The sequence below is a fragment of the Anomaloglossus baeobatrachus genome, chromosome 10, assembly GCF_048569485.1.
Source record: "Anomaloglossus baeobatrachus isolate aAnoBae1 chromosome 10, aAnoBae1.hap1, whole genome shotgun sequence".
Lineage (NCBI taxonomy): Eukaryota > Metazoa > Chordata > Amphibia > Anura > Aromobatidae > Anomaloglossus > Anomaloglossus baeobatrachus.
In genome coordinates, this window is record NC_134362.1 from 184372825 (window position 1) to 184392294 (window position 19470).

The 19470-nt window shown below is 52.4% G+C and overlaps 1 protein-coding gene across 1 annotated transcript in view; it reads right to left on the bottom strand.

Annotated features, from left to right (window-relative positions):
• Positions 1–19470, bottom strand: part of DYNC1LI2 (dynein cytoplasmic 1 light intermediate chain 2) — a 132396-nt gene that overhangs the window by 59096 nt on the left and 53830 nt on the right. The window contains exons 6-10 of the mRNA XM_075325883.1: positions 5235–5328; positions 4052–4187; positions 3726–3837; positions 3581–3640; positions 3262–3303 (exon numbers count right to left, since the gene is read on the bottom strand). Coding sequence (XP_075181998.1) covers positions 3262–3303; positions 3581–3640; positions 3726–3837; positions 4052–4187; positions 5235–5328 — 444 coding nt within the window. The remainder of the gene's footprint in view (positions 1–3261; positions 3304–3580; positions 3641–3725; positions 3838–4051; positions 4188–5234; positions 5329–19470) is intronic.

Below are 19470 nucleotides of genomic sequence, written 5' to 3' on the forward strand. Positions count from 1 at the left end.
CGTTCCCTATGGCGAAGCGCAAGAAGCGCTGGTGCTCTGGAGCAATCGGTACGTGGAGATAAGCATCCTTGATATCGATCGATGCAAGGAAATCTCCCTGGGACATTGAGGCGATGACGGAGCGGAGGGATTCCATCCGGAACCGCCTGGTCTTTACGTGTTTGTTGAGAAGTTTCAGGGCCAGGACAGGTCGGAAAGACCCGTCCTTCTTTGGGACCACAAACAAGTTGGAGTAAAAACCGTGGCCCTGTTGCTGAAGAGGAACAGGGACCACCACCCCTTCTGCCTTCAGAGTGCCCAGCGCCTGCAGAAGAGCCTCGGCTCGCTCGGGAGGCGGGGATGACCTGAAGAATCGAGTCGGGGGACGAGAGGTGAACTCTATCTTGTAACCGTGAGACAGAATGTCTCTCACCCAACGGTCTTTTACCCGTGGCAGCCAGGTGTCGCAAAAGCGGGAGAGCCTGCCACCGACCGAGGATGCGGAGTGAGGATGCCGACAGTCATGAGGAAGCCGCTTTGGTAGCGGCACCTCCGGTGGTCTGTTTAGGACGTGACTTAGACCGCCATGCATCAGAGTTCCTTTGATCTTTCTGAGGCCTTTTGGACGAGGAGAATTGGGACCTGCCCGCGCCCCGAAAGGACCGAAACTTCGACTGCCCCTTCCTCTGTTGGGGTATGTTCTGTTTGGGCTGGGGTAAGGATGTATCCTTTCCCTTGGATTGTTTGATGATTTCATCCAAACGCTCGCCAAACAATCGTTCGCCAGAAATTGGCAAACTGGTTAAGCGCTTTTTGGAAACAGAATCTGCCTTCCATTCCCGTAGCCACAAGGCCCTGCGGAGTACCACCGAATTGGCAGCTGCAACCGCCATACGGCTCGCAGAGTCCAGGACAGCATTAATAGCGTAAGACGCAAATGCCGACGTCTGAGTGGTTATGGACGCCACCTGTGGCGCGGACGTGCGTGTGGCTGCGTCGATTTGCGCTTGACCTGCTGAGATAGCTTGCAGCGCCCATACGGCTGCGAATGCTGGGGCAAAAGAAGCGCCGATAGCTTCATAGATGGATTTCAACCAGAGCTCCATCTGCCTGTCAGTGGCATCTTTGAATGAAGCCCCATCTTCCACTGCAAGTATGGATCTAGCTGCCAGTCTGGAGATTGGAGGATCCACTTTGGGACACTGAGTCCAACCCTTGACCACGTCAGGGGGAAAGGGATAACGTGTATCCTTAAGGCGCTTAGAAAAACGCTTATCTGGACAAGCATGGTGATTCTGGACTGCCTCTCTGAAAACAGAGTGGTCCAGAAACATACTCGGTGTACGCCTGGGAAACCTGAAACGGAATTTCTCCTGCTGGGAAGCAGACTCCTCCGCCTGAGGAGCTGAGGGAGAAATATCCAACATACGATTGATGGACGCAATAAGGTCGTTCACTATGGCGTCCCCGTCCGGAGAATCAAGATTGAGAGCGGCCTCAGGATCAGAATCCTGATCAGCTACTTCCGCATCATCAACCAGAGATTCCCCTCGCTGAGACCCTGAACAATATGATTATGTCGAGGGAAAATCTAAGCGAGCTCGCTTAGTCGGTCTGGGGCTGGGGTCTGTGTCAGAACCCTCAGCCTGGGATCCATGAGATACCCCGGGAGGACATTGTTGGTCCAGCTGAGGTGGGCCAGGGAACAAAGAATCAACAGAGTCCCTGTGCTGAGATACCGGTCTGGACTGCAAGGCTTCCAGTATCTTAGCCATAGTCTCAGAGAGTTTTGCAAACTCCGTCCCTGTCACCTGAACAGTGTTAGCAGGTGGCTCCCCCTGGGCCCCCCCTAGCAGAGGCTCTGGCTGAGTAAGTGCCACAGGGGCCGAACAGTGCACACAATGAGGGTCAGTGGAACCTGCCGGTAGCGGGGTCGTACATGCGGCGCAGGCAACATAATAAGCCTGTGTTTTGGCACCCCTGCCTTTCGTGGGCGCCATGCTATTATCTTCCCTGAGCAACACAATAGGGTATATAGCCAGAAATCAACTGTGCACTATACAGTGTAAAATAAACATATAATGTTACACTACTGCACAATGGGGCTAGCACCACAGGTGCTGCTTACCACCCGCTTAAAGCGGTTGTGAGGCCACCAGAGTCCCTGCCTGAGTCTCCCAGACTTTGTCCCCCTCTGTAGCGTCCAAGGAGCTGACAGGAATGGCTGCTGGCGTCCTGAGGAGAGGAGGGAGCCGTGGGCGTGACCCAGAAAGAGCGGGAACTGGTGCCCGCACTGTGCACAGTGAGAGGGGTGGAGTATGCAAAGCATGCTCCAGCCCTCAGTGCTGCTCGTTCTGTGCAGCGTCCCGCCCTTCCCCTGCCTGTCAGGGCTATGGGCGGGAGGAAAGGAAACTAGGCCGCAAAAAGCCGGGGACTCTAGTAATAAACGCGGCCGCCGTAAAAGCGCGGCCGGCGTGGAAGTCCCCGGCGCACTACAAGTCCCAGCCGCACCGCAGTGTTTCCATGGCAGCGGCGGTCAGTGCGGCAGTCCCTATACATAAACACACTCAGCAACGCTGAGTGTGTAATGGCACATATTAACCCGGTCAGCGCCGCGGTCCCCGGTGCACTAGCACACCCAGCAATGCTGGAGTGTTGCTGTGCGCTGTCCCCACAGGGATACAGAGTACCTCCAAGTAGCAGGGCCATGTCCCTGAACGATACCCGGCTCCTATCCAGCAGGCTCCACAGGAGTTGTGGATGAAGCACGGTCTCAGTGCCTGGAGACCGATAGGATCCCACTTCCACCAGAGCCCTGAGGGGGATGGGGAAGGAAAACAGCATGTGGGCTCCAGCCTCCGTACCCGCAATGGATACCTCAACCTTACAACTCCGCCGACAAGAGTGGGGTGAGAAGGGAGCATGCTGGGGGCCCTATATGGGCCCACTTTTCTTCCATCCGACATGGTCAGCAGCTGCTGCTGACCAATCTGTGGAGCTGTGCGTGTCTGACCTCCTTCGCACAAAGCAAAAAACTGAGGAGCCCGTGGGAGCACGGGGGGTGTATAGGCAGAAGGGGAGGGGCTTAACACTTTTAGTGTAATACTTTGTGCGGCCTCCGGAGGCATAGCCTATACACCCAATTGTCTGGGTCTCCCAATAGAGCGACAAAGAAAATATATTTATTTTTTTCAGACTGGAGTGGGAGCCATTTAGACATTTTGACAAATATCTATATATATTTACCTATATTACTTATACTTTTACACACTCTATACTCACTGAGGCTCTTGTCGGAGTGGCCGGCTGCTTTGCCAAGTATGACTATGGAAAAGATAAAATAAAGGATTAAAAACAATTATCACTGAACTTAATAGTTAATACAAAATATATTCAACCTCCTTGAAGGAAAAAAGCATAAGAATGAATATGCTCTCACAGCCTCCAACAGGGTAGGTATTCAGCTTTCCCAGACACCCGAAAGGCAAATCAAGTTATACCATGGGACAGAAGAGTGCTGCAGCCAATCACCGGTCTCAGGAGGGTAAAGAAGGAGCAAGTCACTGCATGGATGCAATTGATGTGATGGCCGCCACCGTACCTGCTGCTTCATCAGGAAAACCTGCTCGTCTTCTGCCGCCACCTCCTTATCATGGACGAGCTGTGGGAAGGAAGCACCGTACGCTGTAAGACCAGATGACGGCGATATTGGGCAGGAGGCCAGACACACAGAAGAGGCGCGCTACCTTTCTTATAGGCGGTTTTATAATAAAGTCTTCAAAGGCATCTTCAGGTTTGACGCTTGTGAAATTTTCATGCAAAATTCCTATTTTCTTCTCGTTGTCCCAGCCAGCAGGACTAAGGAAAGAGTCAATAGGAAGAGTTACAGTGCGCGTGTGGTTTATGGGACCGGAGCTTCTTGGCATTAACAGGAGAGTCATAAGGGCATTATAGCATCTATCCACGCGTGCACTCACTGATGCAGCAATCACATCATTATGTCTCCTTTCTATGTCTTGGGGATTGTTATAGTAAACTGACCACAGACGTGAGATATGCTGAGAAGTCTTACATAAACACGGCGTCCTTCTCCACCACCATGGCAGGCGAGCTGAAGTGGAAGCCATAGGTCTTATGGACAATGTACTTGTACAGCAGATCCAAGTTCTTCTCTTCTTTCACCGAAGAATAAATTAAGGCAGCTCCATCTGTCAGGATCAATGAAGGAAAAGAGCGGGCAGCGAAGATGGATCACAAGAGCATTGCATCTTCTTGTAAAGAAATGGATTTCTCGCTCATCACAATGTGCAGTCACTGTGTACGTACATTACATTAGGTACATCCTGTACTATACTCCAGAGCTGCACTCACTATTCTGCTGGTGCAGTCACTGTGTACATACATTACTGATCCTGTACTGATCCAGAGTTACCTCCTGTATTATACTCCAGAGCTGCACTCATTCTGCTGGCGGAATCAATGTGTACATACATTACATTAGGTACATCCTGTATTATACTTCAGAGCTGTACTCACTATTCTGCTGGTGCAGTCTCTGTGTACATGCATTACATTACTGATCCTGAGTTACATCCTGTATTATACCCCAGAGCTGCACTCATTCTGCTGGCGGAATCAATGTGTACATACATTACATTAGGTACATCCTGTATTATACGCCAGAGCTGCACTCACTATTCTGATGGTGCAGACACTGTATATATACATAAGTTATCCTGTACTGATCCTGAGTTACCTTCTGTATTATACTCCAGAGCTGCACTCCCTATTCTGCTGGTGCAGTCACTGTGTACATACATTACTGATCCTGAGTTACCTCCTGTATTATACTCCAGAGCTGCACTCATTCTGCTGGCGGAATAAATGTGTACATACATTACATTAGGTGCATCCTATATTATACGCCAGAGCTGCACTCACTATTCTGCTGGTGTAGTCACTCGGTACATACATTACTGATCCTGAATTACATCCTGTATTATGATCCAGAGCGGCACTCACTATTCTAATGAAGGTGTCAGCACAGGATAAATAATGTCTGTACACACTGACTCTTCCAACAGAATTAGGAATGCAGCTCTCAGGTATGACACTGGGTGCAGCACAGAACAGTACAACCCAATGTGCATTGCATTTCCTATCTTACTCGACTCTCTGCTGCACATCTCCATATATTAGTTATAAACTATATATACAGGTTGGATGGTAAATGTGTCAGGTGGGTGATAGGATACACTGCAGGCAGAACCTCCGGATGTGAGACTGGATGAAGTCAAAATACTCATCTCTGTAGTCGTGCTCCTTCTCCAACACGCTGACTGCATCACACTGCAAAACAAGAGGGGAGCGCTGATTACCCGGAGACCGAAACCACCAGACCGCGGCCATGCTGGACTCTGTGTGAGGAGTCCGGCAGAGTCAGGTCTGCAGACAGCTGTTTTGGGGTATTTGCCCCTCATCAGTATAGAGCAGGCTTCAACTGGATGAATGAGACCCCTGCTTCTGGTGTTGTGTTATGGGCTGAGGCAGGCATCAATTGCTAGACTAAATGGGGAAATGCACATTGCTTTCTATTTAAAGGGATTGTCCAATGAATAAGCTATGACAAGGGTCATAAATATGAGGATCTTCATTTTTAGCGATCATGTGGTCCTCAGCTAATGGATACCCCAGGAAAAAAATGACAGGACTGCTCCTTAACTGACACATAATATCTATATCACTATATATATATATATATATATATATATATATATATATATATATATATATATATATATATATATATATATAAATATAAATATATATATATATATATATATATAATTTGTATGTATATATAAAAATATATATAAAATATACACATATACACCATATTTTTCACTTTATAAGACGCACCTGATTATAAGACGCACCTAGGTTTTAGAGGAGGAAAATTAAAAAAAACAAATTGAGCCAAATAGTGTGCTCAGATATTAATAAAATAAAAAAAAACATTATTTTAACAATTTAGACTCAACAGGAGGGTCTGTTATGGGGGGGGGGGATCTGTGGATGATGCACTATTATGGGGGACCTGTGGATAACGCACTGCTATGGGGGACCTGTGGATGATGCACTATTATAGGGGACCTGTGGATGACGCATTGCTATGGGGGACCCGTGGAAGATGCACTATTATGAGGGACCTGTGGATGACGCATTGCTATGGGGGACCCGTGGAAGATGCACTATTATGAGGGACCTGTGGATGACGCATTGCTATGGGGGACCTGTGGAAGATGCACTATTATGAGGGACCTGTGGATGACGCATTGCTATGGGGGACCTGTGGATGATGCACTATTATGAGGGACCTGTGGATGACTCATTGCTATGGGGGACCTGTTGATGATGCACTATTATGGGGACCTGTGGATGATGCACTGTTATGTGGGATCCGTGGATGACACGGCTATGGGGGACCTGCATGATGCACTTTTATGGGGATCTGGGACTACCACCCCCCTCATCCTTAGGAATACACCCATGTACTGTATACCATACATGGCTGTATTCTGAAAGATGAGGGGGGTGGTAGTCACATTTACACTTTGGCCACTACATTAGTGTAAACACTCCAGGGAGGGACTAAAGGACTACAGCCCCCCATCATCCTTCTGAATACACCGATTGATACAGTATATTCTGAAGGCTGATGATGGGGGTTGTGTTCCCCTTCAGTGTTTTTTGCTCACCTATTAGGACCCTTCGTTCAACTGACAACACTTTGTCAGGCTCAGATCACTGATTGGTGGAGGCAGCTCTGCAGAAGTTGTCTCCACCAATCAGCATCCAGCCCTAGCGAGGAGGAGGAGAATCGTTCTCTCTCTCCTCTTTCTTATGATCGTCTCCGTCTGATGCGGAGATCTAAAATAAAGCCCGCGCATATCGCATTCTTCGAGAGTCGCGATCTCTATCTGCGCCTGCGTGGCCTCCGACGCGATGGACTTCAGGAAAATGGCTACGGAAGGCGGCGCATGCGCAGATGGAGATCTCACTTCTCTGAGATCTCCATCTGTGCCTACGTCACCTCCGCAGCCATTTTCCGGAAGTCGCGTTGGAGGCAGCGCAGGCGCAGATAAAGATTTCGGCTATGGTGACCACTGCTGTAGCCGTTTGCCGCGGGATCCATGGTGGCCGCCACCGCAGCCGATTGCCAGGGGATCCATGGCGGCCGCCACCGCTCCAGCGGCAGCACCAGCCTCCTGTGACTCACTCCACCGCCGCATTACTGCCCGGTAAGTTACATTCACTTTGTAAGACGCACCCCTATTTTCCCCACAATTTTGGGGGGGAAAAAAAAAAGTGCGTCTCATAAAGCGAAAAGAAGGGAATTTTGTTACTTACCGTAAATTCCTTTTCTTCTAGCTCCAATTGGGAGACCCAGACGATTGGGTGTATAGCTACTGCCTCCGGAGGCCACACAAAGCATTACACTAAAAAGTGTAAGGCCCCTCCCCTTCTGGCTATACACCCCCCGTGGGATCACGGGCTGCTCAGTTTTAGTGCTAAAGCAAGAAGGAGGAAAGCCAATAACTGGTTTAAACAAATTCAATCCGAAGTAACATCGGAGAACTGAAACCGTTCAACATGAACAACATGTGTACCCGAAAAAAACAAAAATCCCGAAGGAAACAGGGGCGGGTGCTGGGTCTCCCAATTGGAGCTAGAAGAAAAGGAATTTACGGTAAGTAACAAAATTCCCTTCTTCTTCGGCGCTCCATTGGGAGACCCAGACGATTGGGACGTCCAAAAGCTGTCCCTGGATGGGTAAAGAAATACCTCATGTTAGAGCTGCAAAGACAGCCCTCCCCTACGGGGAGGCAACTGCCGCCTGCAGGACTCTTCTACCTAGGCTGGCGTCCGCCGAAGCATAGGTATGCACCTGATAATGTTTGGTGAAAGTGTGCAGACTCGACCAGGTAGCTGCCTGGCACACCTGTTGAGCCGTAGCCTGGTGTCGTAATGCCCAGGACGCACCCACGGCTCTGGTAGAATGGGCCTTCAGCCCTGATGGAACCGGAAGCCCAGCAGAACGGTAGGCTTCAAGAATTGGTTCTTTGATCCATCGAGCCAGGGTGGCTTTGGAAGCCTGCGACCCTTTGCGCTTACCAGCGACAAGGACAAAGAGTGCATCCGAGCGGCGCAGGGGCGCCGTGCGGGAAATGTAGATTCTGAGTGCTCTCACCAGATCCAACAAATGTAAATCCTTTTCATACCGATGAACTGCATACGGATAAAAGGAAGGCAAGGAGATATCCTGATTAAGATGAAAAGAGGATACCACCTTAGGGAGAAACTCCTGAATGGGGCGCAGCACTACCTTGTCCTGGTGGAACACCAGGAAAGGAGCCTTGGATGACAGCGCTGCTAGTTCGGACACTCTCCGAAGAGACGTGACCGCTACCAGAAAGGCCACTTTCTGTGAGAGTCGAGAAAGTGACACATCCCTCAGAGGCTCGAAGGGCGGCTTCTGGAGAGCAACAAGGACCTTGTTTAGATCCAACGGATCTAACGGCCGCCTGTACGGAGGTACGATATGACAAACCCCCTGCAGGAACGTGCGCACCTGAGAAAGTCGTGCTAGACGCTTCTGAAAAAACACGGATAGTGCCGAGACTTGCCCTTTAAGGGAGCCGAGCGACAAGCCCTTTTCCAACCCAGATTGCAGGAAGGAAAGAAAGACAGGTAACGCGAATGGCCAGGGAGATACTCCTTGTGCAGAGCACCAGGATAAGAAAATCTTCCACGTTCTGTGGTAGATCTTAGCAGAAGTGGACTTCCTAGCCTGTCTCATGGTGGCCACGACCCCTTGGGATAATCCTGAAGACGCTAGGATCCAGGACTCAATGGCCACACAGTCAGGTTCAGGGCCGCAGAATTCCAATGGAAAAACGGCCCTTGGGACAGTAAGTCTGGACGGTCTGGTAGTGCCCACGGTTGGCCGACCGTGAGATGCCACAGATCCGGGTACCACGACCTCCTCGGCCAGTCTGGGGCGACGAGTATGACGCGGCCGCAATCGGATCTGATCTTGCGTAACACTCTGGGCAAAAGTGCCAGAGGTGGAAACACATAAGGGAGCCGGAACTGCGACCAATCTTGCACTAAGGCGTCTGCCGCCAGAGCTCTTTGATCGCGAGACCGCGCTATGAAGGTCGGGACCTTGTTGTTGTGCCGAGACGCCATTAGGTCGACGTCCGGCACCCCCCAGCGGCGGCAGATTTCCTGAAACACGTCCGGGTGAAGGGACCATTCCCCTGCGTCCATGCCCTGGCGACTGAGGAAGTCTGCTTCCCAGTTTTCTACGCCCGGGATGTGGACTGCTGATATGGTGGATGCTCTTTCCTCTACCCACATCAGAATCCGCCTGACTTCCTGGAAGGCTTGCCGACTGCGTGTCCCTCCTTGGTGGTTGATGTATGCCACCGCTGTGGAGTTGTCCGACTGAATTCGGATCTGTGTTCCTTCCAGCCACTGCTGGAAGGCTAATAGGGCAAGATACACTGCCCTGATCTCCAGAACATTGATCTGAAGGGTGGACTCCTGCTGAGACCACGTCCCTTGAGCCCTGTGGTGGAGAAAAACTGCTCCCCACCCTGACAGACTCGCGTCTGTCGTGACCACTGCCCAGGATGGGGGCAGGAATGATCTTCCCTGCGATAATGAGGTGGGAAGAAGCCACCATAGCAGAGAATCCTTGGCCGTCTGAGAAGAAGGGAATTTTGTTACTTACCGTAAATTCCTTTTCTTCTAGCTCTTATTGGGAGACCCAGACGATTGGGGTATAGCTACTGCCCTCTGGAGGCCACACAAAGCACTACATTAAAAGTGCAAGGCCCCTCCCCCTCTGGCTATACCCCCCCGTGGTATCACGGGTTCTCCAGTTTTAGTGCCAAAGCAAGAAGGAGGAAGCCAATAACTGGTTTAAACAAATTAACTCCGAATAACATCGGAGAACTGAAAAACCGTTCAACATGAACAACATGTGTACCCGCAAACAACAAAAAAACATCCCGAAGGACAACAGGGCGGGTGCTGGGTCTCCCAATAAGAGCTAGAAGAAAAGGAATTTACGGTAAGTAACAAAATTCCCTTCTTCAGCGCTCTATTGGGAGACCCAGGCGATTGGGACGTCCAAAAGCTGTCCCTGGGTGGGTAAATAAATACCTCATGTTAGAGCTGCAAAACAGCCCTCCCCTACGGGGGTGTCACTGCCGCCTGCAGGACTCTTCTACCTAAGCTGGCATCCGCCGAAGCATAGGTATGCACCTGATAATGCTTGGTGAAAGTGTGCAGACTGGACCAGGTAGCTGCCTGGCACACCTGTTGAGCCGAAGCCTGGTGACGTAATGCCCAGGACGCACCCACGGCTCTGGTGGAGTGGGCTTTTAGCCCTGAAGGAACCGGAAGCCCCGCAGAACGGTAGGCCTCTAGAATTGGTTCTTTGATCCATCGAGCCAGGGTGGCTTTAGAAGCCTGCAACCCCTTGCGCGGACCAGCGACAAGGACGAAAAGTGCATCGGCACGGCGTATGGGCGCCGTGCGGGAAATGTAGATTCTGAGTGCTCTCACCAGATCTAGCAAACGTAAGGCCTTTTCATACCGGTGAACCGGATGAGGGCAAAAAGAAGGCAAGGAAATATCCTGATTAAGATGAAAAGAGGATACGACCTTAGGGAGAAACTCCGGAATGGGGCGCAGCACAACCTTGTCCTGGTGGAACACCAGGAAGGGAGCCTTAGATGACAGAGCTGCCAGCTCAGACACTCGCCGAAGCGATGTGATTGCAACAAGAAACGCCACTTTCTGCGACAGCCGAGAAAAGGAAACTTCCTTCAGAGGCTCGAAGGGCGGTTTCTGGAGAGCAACTAGTACCCTGTTCAGATCCCATGGATCTAACGGTCGCTTGTACGGGGGCACAATATGACAGACCCCCTGCAGGAACGTGCGCACCTTAGGAAGACGTGCTAGACGCTTCTGAAAAAACACGGATAGTGCCGAAACTTGCCCTTTAAGGGAGCTGAGCGACAAGCCCTTTTCTAACCCCGATTGCAGGAAGGAAAGAAACTTGGGCAATGCAAATGGCCAGGGAGACACTCCCTGAGCAGAGCACCAGGACAAGAAAATCTTCCACGTTCTGTGGTAGATCTTAGCCGAATTCGACTTTCTAGCTTGTCTCATTGTGGCAATGACTCCCTGAGATAATCCAGCAGATGCTAGGATCCAGGACTCAATGGCCACACAGTCAGGTTCAGGGCCGCAGAATTCTGATGGAAAAACGGCCCTTGGGACAGTAAGTCTGGTCGGTCTGGCAGTGACCACGGTCGACCGATCGTGAGATGCCACAGATCCGGATACCACGACCTCCTCGGCCAGTCTGGAGCGACGAGTATGACGCGGCTGCACTCGGATCTGATCTTGCGTAGCACTCTGGGCAAGAGCGCCAGAGGCGGAAACACGTATGGGAGCTGAAACTGCGACCAATCTTGAACCAAGGCGTCTGCCGCCAGAGCTCTTTGATCGCGCGACCTCGCCATGAATGCCGGGACCTTGTTGTTGTGCCGGGATGCCATTAGGTCGACGTCCGGCACTCCCCAGCGGCGACAGATTTCCTGAAACACGTCCGGGTGAAGGGACCATTCCCCTGCGTCCATGCCCTGGCGACTGAGGAAGTCTGCTTCCCAGTTTTCTACGCCTGGGATGTGAACCGCGGATATGGTGGATGCTCTGTCCTCCACCCACAGTAGAATGCGCCGGACTTCTTGGAAGGCTTGCCGACTGCGCGTCCCTCCTTGGTGGTTGATGTATGCCACCGCTGTGGAGTTGTCCGATTGGATTCGGATCTGCTTTCCTTCCAGCCACTGTTGGAAGGCCAGTAGAGCAAGATACACTGCTCTGATCTCCAGAACATTGATCTGAAGGGTGGACTCCTGCGGAGTCCACGTCCCCTGAGCCCTGTGGTGGAGAAATACTGCTCCCCACCCTGACAGACTCGCATCTGTCGTGACTACTGCCCAGGATGGGGGCAGGAAGGATCTTCCCTGAGACAATGATGTGGGAAGGAGCCACCATTGTAGAGAGTCTTTGGCCGTCTGGGAAAGCGAGACTTTCCTGTCCAGGGACGTTGACTTCCCGTCCCATTGGCGAAGAATGTCCCATTGAAGTGGGCGCAGATGAAACTGCGCAAAGGGAACTGCTTCCATGGCTGCCACCATCTTCCCTAGGAAATGCATGAGGCGCCGCAAGGGATGCAACTGGCCCTGCAGGAGAGATTGCACCCCTGTCTGTAGTGACCGCTGCTTGTCCAGCGGAAGCTTCACTATCGCTGCTAGAGTATGAAACTCCATGCCAAGATACGTTAGTGACTGAGTCGGTGATAGGATCGACTTTGGAAAGTTGATGATCCATCCGAAAGACTGTAGAGTCTCCAGCGTAGCATTCAGGCTGAGTTGGCATGCCTCCTGAGAGGGAGCTTTGACCAATAAGTCGTCTAGGTAAGGAATCACCGAGTGTCCCTGAGAGTGCAAGACTGCTACCACCGCCGCCATGACCTTGGTGAAGACCCGTGGGGCTGTCGCCAGACCAAATGGAAGAGCTACGAACTGAAAATGGTCGTCTCCTATCACAAAACGTAGAAAACGTTGATGTTCTGTAGCAATTGGCACGTGGAGATAAGCATCTTTGATGTCTATTGAGGCAAGGAAGTCTCCTCTGGACATTGAGGCAATGACAGAGTGCACATGTTTGTTGAGCCGTTTTAGGTCCAGAACAGGACGGAACGAGCCGTCCTTTTTTGGAACCACAAAGAGATTGGAGTAAAACCCTTGCCCTTGTTCCTGAGGAGGGACTGGGATAACCACTCCTTCCGCCTTTAGGGAATCCACCGCCTGCAGCAGAGCATCTGCTCGGTCTGGACGTGGGGAGGTTCTGAAGAACCGAGCTGGAGGACGAGAATTGAACTCGATTCTGTACCCGCGAGACAAAATGTCCGTCACCCACCGGTCTTTGACCTGTGACATCCAAATGCCGGAAAAGCGGGAGAGCCTGCCCCCGACCGGCGATGCGGAGGGGGGGGGCTGGAAGTCATGAGGTAGCCGCTTTGGAAGCGGTACCTCCATTTGCTTTCTTGGGGCGTGTGTGAGTCCGCCACGAATCTGAGTTTCTTTGCGTCCTCTGAGTCCCTTTGGACGAGGTAAATGGTGTCTTGCCCGAACCTCGAAAGGACTGAAACCTCTGCTGCCACTTTTTCTGCTGAGGTTTGGGTGTTCTGGGTTGTGGTAAAGAGGAGTCTTTACCCTTGGACTGCTTAATGATGTCAGCCAATGGCTCGCCAAACAGTCTCTCTCTAGACAAAGGCAAACTGGTTAAACATTTTTTGGAACCAGCATCTGCTTTCCAGTCCTTTAACCACAAGGCTCTGCGCAAAACTACCGAATTGGCGGACGCCATTGAGGTGCGACTGGTAGATTCTAGGACCGCATTGATAGCGTAAGACGCAAACGCCGACATCTGCGTGGTAAGGTGCGCCACTTGCGGCACTGCTGGATGCATGATAGCATCCACTTTTGCTAAGCCAGCTGAAATAGCCTGGAGTGCCCATACGGCTGCGAATGCCGGAGCAAACGACGCGCCTATAGCTTCATAGACAGATTTTAACCAAAGGTCCATCTGTCTGTCATTGGCATCTTTAAGTGAAGCGCCATCCTCCACTGCAACTATGGATCTAGCTGCAAGTTTGGAAATCGGGGGGTCTACCTTTGGACACTGTGTCCAGCGCTTGACCACCTCAGGGGGGAAAGGGAAACGCGTATCTTTAGATCGTTTAGAGAAACGCCTTTCTGGGTGAGCGTCGTGCTTCTGGATTGATTCTCTGAAGTCAGAGTGATCTAACAAAGCACTCAATTTACGCTTGGGATAAAGGAAACGAAACTTTTCCTGCTCCGCAGCCGCCTCTTCTGCTGAAGGGGCTGGGGGAGAAATATCCAACAGCCTATTGATGGCTGAGATAAGGTCGTCTACCATGGCATCCCCATCCGGGGTATCCAGGTTGAGAGGGGTTCCAGGAGTGGATTCCTGATCACTCTCATCAGACACATCACAGGGAGACTGATTGCGCTGAGACCCTGAGCAGTGTGAAGACGTCGAGGGTCTTTCCCAGCGAGCTCGCTTAGGGTGGCTGGGGCCATCATCTGAGTCATAATCCTCGGCCTGTGAAGCCGGGGACCCCCCTGTGGGCTGGATACATTCCAAGTAAGGGGGACCTGAGGACAGAGGCCTCGCCGTGCCCAGAGACTGAGCCCCATGCATAGATTGCAAGGTCTCAAGGATTTTTGCCATAGATACAGACATATTATCTGCAAAAACTGCAAAGTCCGTCCCTGTCACCGGGGCAGAACTTACAAGCGTCTCAGCCTGGGTCGCTACCTCTCCTGACTCCGGCTGGCGAAGCAGCACCGGGTCGGAGCATTGCACACAATGGGGGTCATCAGAGCCTGCTGGTAGATTAGCCCCACATGCAGCACACGCAGTATACACAGCCCTTTTTGCCTTGGCCGCCTTGCGTTTTGAGGATGACATGTTGCTGCTTCCACAGAGCGATCTGGGATATGCAGCCAGAAGCGACCTCACAGTGCAAGAAATACAATATCTATATAACTGTATCCAGTACACTGATACACAGTGAGGCACTAGAGGGACCAGCACAGAAAAATCGCTTACCGCCCGCTTAAAAAGCGGGTGTGTGGTCGCCAGATAGCCCCTAGTCCAGGTCTCCCAGAGCCTTGCGTCCTTCCTCCAGCCAGGCATGCATGTAATGGCTGCCGGCGTCTCGAGAGAGGAAGGGGGGCGGGCCCTGGGCGTTCCTGGCCAAGAGCGGGAAGCCTGCTTCCCTCTGTGCCAAGTGAGAGGGCTGGAGCATGTAAATCAGGCTCCAGCCCTCGTCGCTGCTTGCGAACAGCGTCTCTCCCCTACCCTGAATGACAGGGTGGGGGCGGGAACGAAACGGAGCTGCCGGCGTCCTAGGCCCAAAAAGCCGGGGACTAAAGTTATAACCGCCGCCGCCGTAAAAGCGCGGACGGCGGATCCCCGGCGCACCACAAGTCACAGCAGCGCCGCCCGGTCCAGAGGGGGTCGGCGCTGCGTTCCCACACAAACAATCCCCCAGTAATCTGTAGGGACACCAACTCCACGTTGCGGTCCCCGGCGCACTATAACACCCAGCCAGCCCGGAGTGTGTCTGTGCCTGCCGGGGACACAGAGTACCTGTAAGATGCAGGGCCCTGTCCCTGATCGTACTCCTGCTCCGAATCCATCAGGTTCTAATGGGTCTGTGGATGGAGCCCGGCATCAGAGCTGAGAGGCCGGCAGGATCCCACTTCCACAGAGCCCTACAAGGGGATGTGGAAGGAAAACAGCATGTCAGGCTCCAGCCCTGTACCAGCAATAGGTACCTCAACCTTACAACACCATCCAGGGGTGAGAAGGGAGCATGCTGGGAACACTATATGTGTCCTCTTTTCTTCCATCCGACATAGTCAGCAGCTACTGCTGACTAAAATCTGTGGAGCTATGCATGGAATGTCTGACCTCCTTCGCACACAAAGCTAAAACTGGAGAACCCGTGATACCACGGGGGGGTATAGCCAGAGGGGGAGGGGCCTTGCACTTTTAATGTAGTGCTTTGTGTGGCCTCCAGAGGGCAGTAGCTATACCCCAATCGTCTGGGTCTCCCAATAGAGCGCTGAAGAAAGGGAGACTTTCCTGTCTAGGGAAGTTGTCTTCCCGTCCCATTGGCGGAGAATGTCCCATTGAAGTGGACGCAGATGAAACTGCGCGAACGGGACTGCCTCCATTGCCGCCACCATCTTCCCTAGGAAGTGCATGAGGCGCCTTAAGGGGTGCGACTGACCCTGAAGGAGAGCCTGCACCCCTGTCTGTAGAGACCGCTGCTTGTCCAGCGGAAGCTTCACTATCGCTGAGAGAGTATGAAACTCCATGCCAAGATACGTTAGTGATTGAGTCGGTGCCAGGTTTGACTTTGAAAAGTTGATGATCCACCCGAAAGTCTGGAGAGTCTCCAGCGCAACATTCAGGCTGTGTTGGCATGCCTCTTGAGAGGGTGCTTTGACAAGTAGATCGTCCAAGTAAGGGATCACCGAGTGTCCCTGAGAATGCAAGACTGCTACCACTGCCGCCATGACCTTGGTGAAAACCCGTGGGGCTGTTGCCAGACCAAATGGCAGAGCTACGAACTGGAGATGGTCGTCTCCTATCACGAAACGTAGAAAACGTTGGTGCTCTGTAGCAATCGGCACGTGGAGATAAGCATCTTTGATGTCTATTGATGCAAGGAAATCTCCTTGAGACATTGAGGCAATGACAGAGCGGAGGGATTCCATCCGGAACCGCCTGGCGTTCACATGCTTGTTGAGCAGCTTTAGGTCCAGAACAGGACGGAACGAGCCGTCCTTTTTTGGAACCACGAAGAGAATGGAGTAAAAACCTTGCCCTTGTTCCTGCAGAGGAACAGGGATCACCACTCCTTCTGCTCTTAGTGAGCACACCGCCTGCAGAAGGGCATTTGCTCGGTCGGGATGTGGGGAGGTTCTGAAGAACCGAGGCGGAGGATGAGAACTGAATTCTATCCTGTACCCGTGAGACAAAATGTCTGCTACCCACCGGTCTTTGACCTGTGGCAGCCAAATGTCGCAAAAGCGGGAGATCCTGCCACCGACCGAGGACGCGGAGGGATGAGGCCGAAAGTCATGAGGCAGCCGCCTTGGAAGCGGTTCCTCCGGTTGTTTTCTTGGGGCGTGAATGAGCCCGCCAGGAATCTGAGCTCCTTTGCTCCTTCTGAGTCCCTTTGGACGAGGAGAATTGGGTCTTGCTGGAGCCTCGAAAGGACCGAAACCTCGACTGCCACTTCCTCTGTTGAGGTTTGCTCGATCTGGGCTGGGGTAAGGAGGAGTCCTTACCCTTGGACTGTTTAATGATCTCAGCCAATTGCTCACCAAACAGTCTGTCTACAGATAGTGGCAAGCTGGTTAAACATTTCTTGGAAGCAGAATCTGCTTTCCATTCCTTTAACCACAAGGCTCTGCGCAAAACCACAGAGTTGGCAGACGCCATTGAGGTACGGCTCGTAGAGTCCAGGACAGCGTTGATAGCGTAAGTCGCAAACGCAGACATTTGCGAGGTTAGGGACGCTACTCGCGGCACTGCTGGACGTATGATAGAGTCCACCTGTGCCAGGCCAGCTGAAATAGCTAGGAGTGCCCACACGGCCGCGAATGCTGGAGCAAACGACGCGCCGATAGCTTCATAGACAGACTTTAACCAAAGGTCCATCTGTCTGTCATTGGCATCTTTAAGTGAAGCCCCATTTTCCACTGCAACTATGGATCTAGCCGCAAGCCTGGAGATTGGGGGGTCCACCTTTGGACACTGGGTCCAGCGTTTGACCACGTCAGGGGGAAAGGGATAACGTGTATCCTTAAGACGTTTGGAGAAACGCTTATCTGGATAGGCATGGTGTTTCTGGACTGCTTCTCTGAAGTCAGCGTGGTCCAGAAAGGTACTCAATTTACGTTTGGGATACCTGAAATGGAATTTCTCCTGCTGTGCTGCTGCCTCCTCCGCTGGAGGAGAAATATCCAGCAGTCTATTGATGGCCGCTATAAGATCATTCACCATGGCGTCACCATCAGGGGTATCCAGGTTGAGAGCGGTCTCAGGATTAGACTCCTGATCACCTAACTCTGTCTCATCATACAGAGAATCCTCTCGCTGAGACCCTGACCAGCGTGATGACGCCGAGGGTCTCTCCCAGCGAGCTCGCTTAGGCTGCCTGGGACTGTCGTCCGAGTCAGAGCCTTCAGCTTGTGATGCCTGGGACCCCCTTGGAGCACGGATTAGTTCCAACTGAGGGGGACCGGGGAACATTGAATCAGCAGTGCCCATGGTCTGAGTGACCGGTCTGGACTGCAACGTTTCTAGAATTTTTGTCATAGTCACAGACATCTTATCAGCAAAAACTGCAAAGTCTGTCCCCGTCACCGGGGCAGGGTTCACAGGCGTCTCTGCCTGGGCCACTACTAGCATAGACTCCGGCTGACGAAGTGGCACAGGGACCGAACATTGCACACAATGGGGGTCAGTGGAACCTGCCGGTAGATCAGCCCCACATGCGGTACAGGCAGTATATAAAGCCCGTGCCTTGGCACCCTTGCTTTTTGCGGATGACATGCTGTTGTCTCCTCAGAGCAATATAGGGGTATAAGCCAAGAAGCGACCGTACAGTGCAATATATAGGTACAGACAAAAGTACACAAAACAACACTGTGGCACTAGTGGGGTCAGCACCTAGGTGCTGCTTACCGCCCGCTTAACAGCGGGTGTGTGGTCGCCAGAATCCCCTGTCTGGGTCTCCCAGGGCTATGTCCGTTCTCCAGCTCAGACTGCATGCAGGAATGGCTGCCGGCGTCCTGTGAAGAGGGGCGGGCCGTGGGCGTGCTGCAGACAAAGAGCGGGAAACTGGCGTCCCACTGTGCCCAGTGAGAGGGCTGGAGTATGTAAATAAGACTCCAGCCCTCGGCGCTGACTATTGTACAGCGTCTCTCCCCTTCCCTGACTGACAGGGCTGGGGGCGGGAACGAAACGTAACTAGGCCGCAGAAGCCGGGGACTAAATTTATAAGCGCTGCCGTCGTAAAAGCACGGTCGGCGCGAAGTCCCCGGCGCACCACAAGTCTCAGCCGCGCCGCAGTCCCCGGGGGCGGCCGGCGCGGTAGTTCCCCACACATAAACTCACTCAGCTAAGCTGCAGTGAGTATAACCCAAGCGCGCAGCGCTACTGTCCCCGGCGCACTAGAACACCCAGCAACGCTGGAGTGTGTCTGTGCCTGTCTGTACGGGGACACAGAGTACCTGAATGTTGCAGGGCCTTGTCCCTGACGGTACCCAGCTCCGTATCCAGCAGGATCTCCGGGTCTGTGGATGGAGCCCGGCCTCAGAGTCTGGAGGTCGGTAAGATCCCACTTCACCAGAGCCCTCAGGGGGATGGGGAAGGAAAACAGCATGTGGGCTCCAGCCTCCGTACCCGCAATGGGTACCTCAACCTTTACAAACATCGCCAACAAGAGTGGGGTGAGAAGGGAGCATGCTGGGGGCCCTTTAGCAAGGGCCCTCTTTTCTTCCATCCGATATAGTCAGCAGCTACTGCTGACTAAACAGTGGAGCTATGCGTGGATGTCTGACCTCCTTCGCACAAAGCTTGAAAACTGAGCAGCCCGTGATCCCACGGGGGGTGTATAGCCAGAAGGGGAGGGGCCTTACACTTTTTAGTGTAATGCTTTGTGTGGCCTCCGGAGGCAGTAGCTATACACCCAATCGTCTGGGTCTCCCAATGGAGCGCCGAAGAAATACGGTA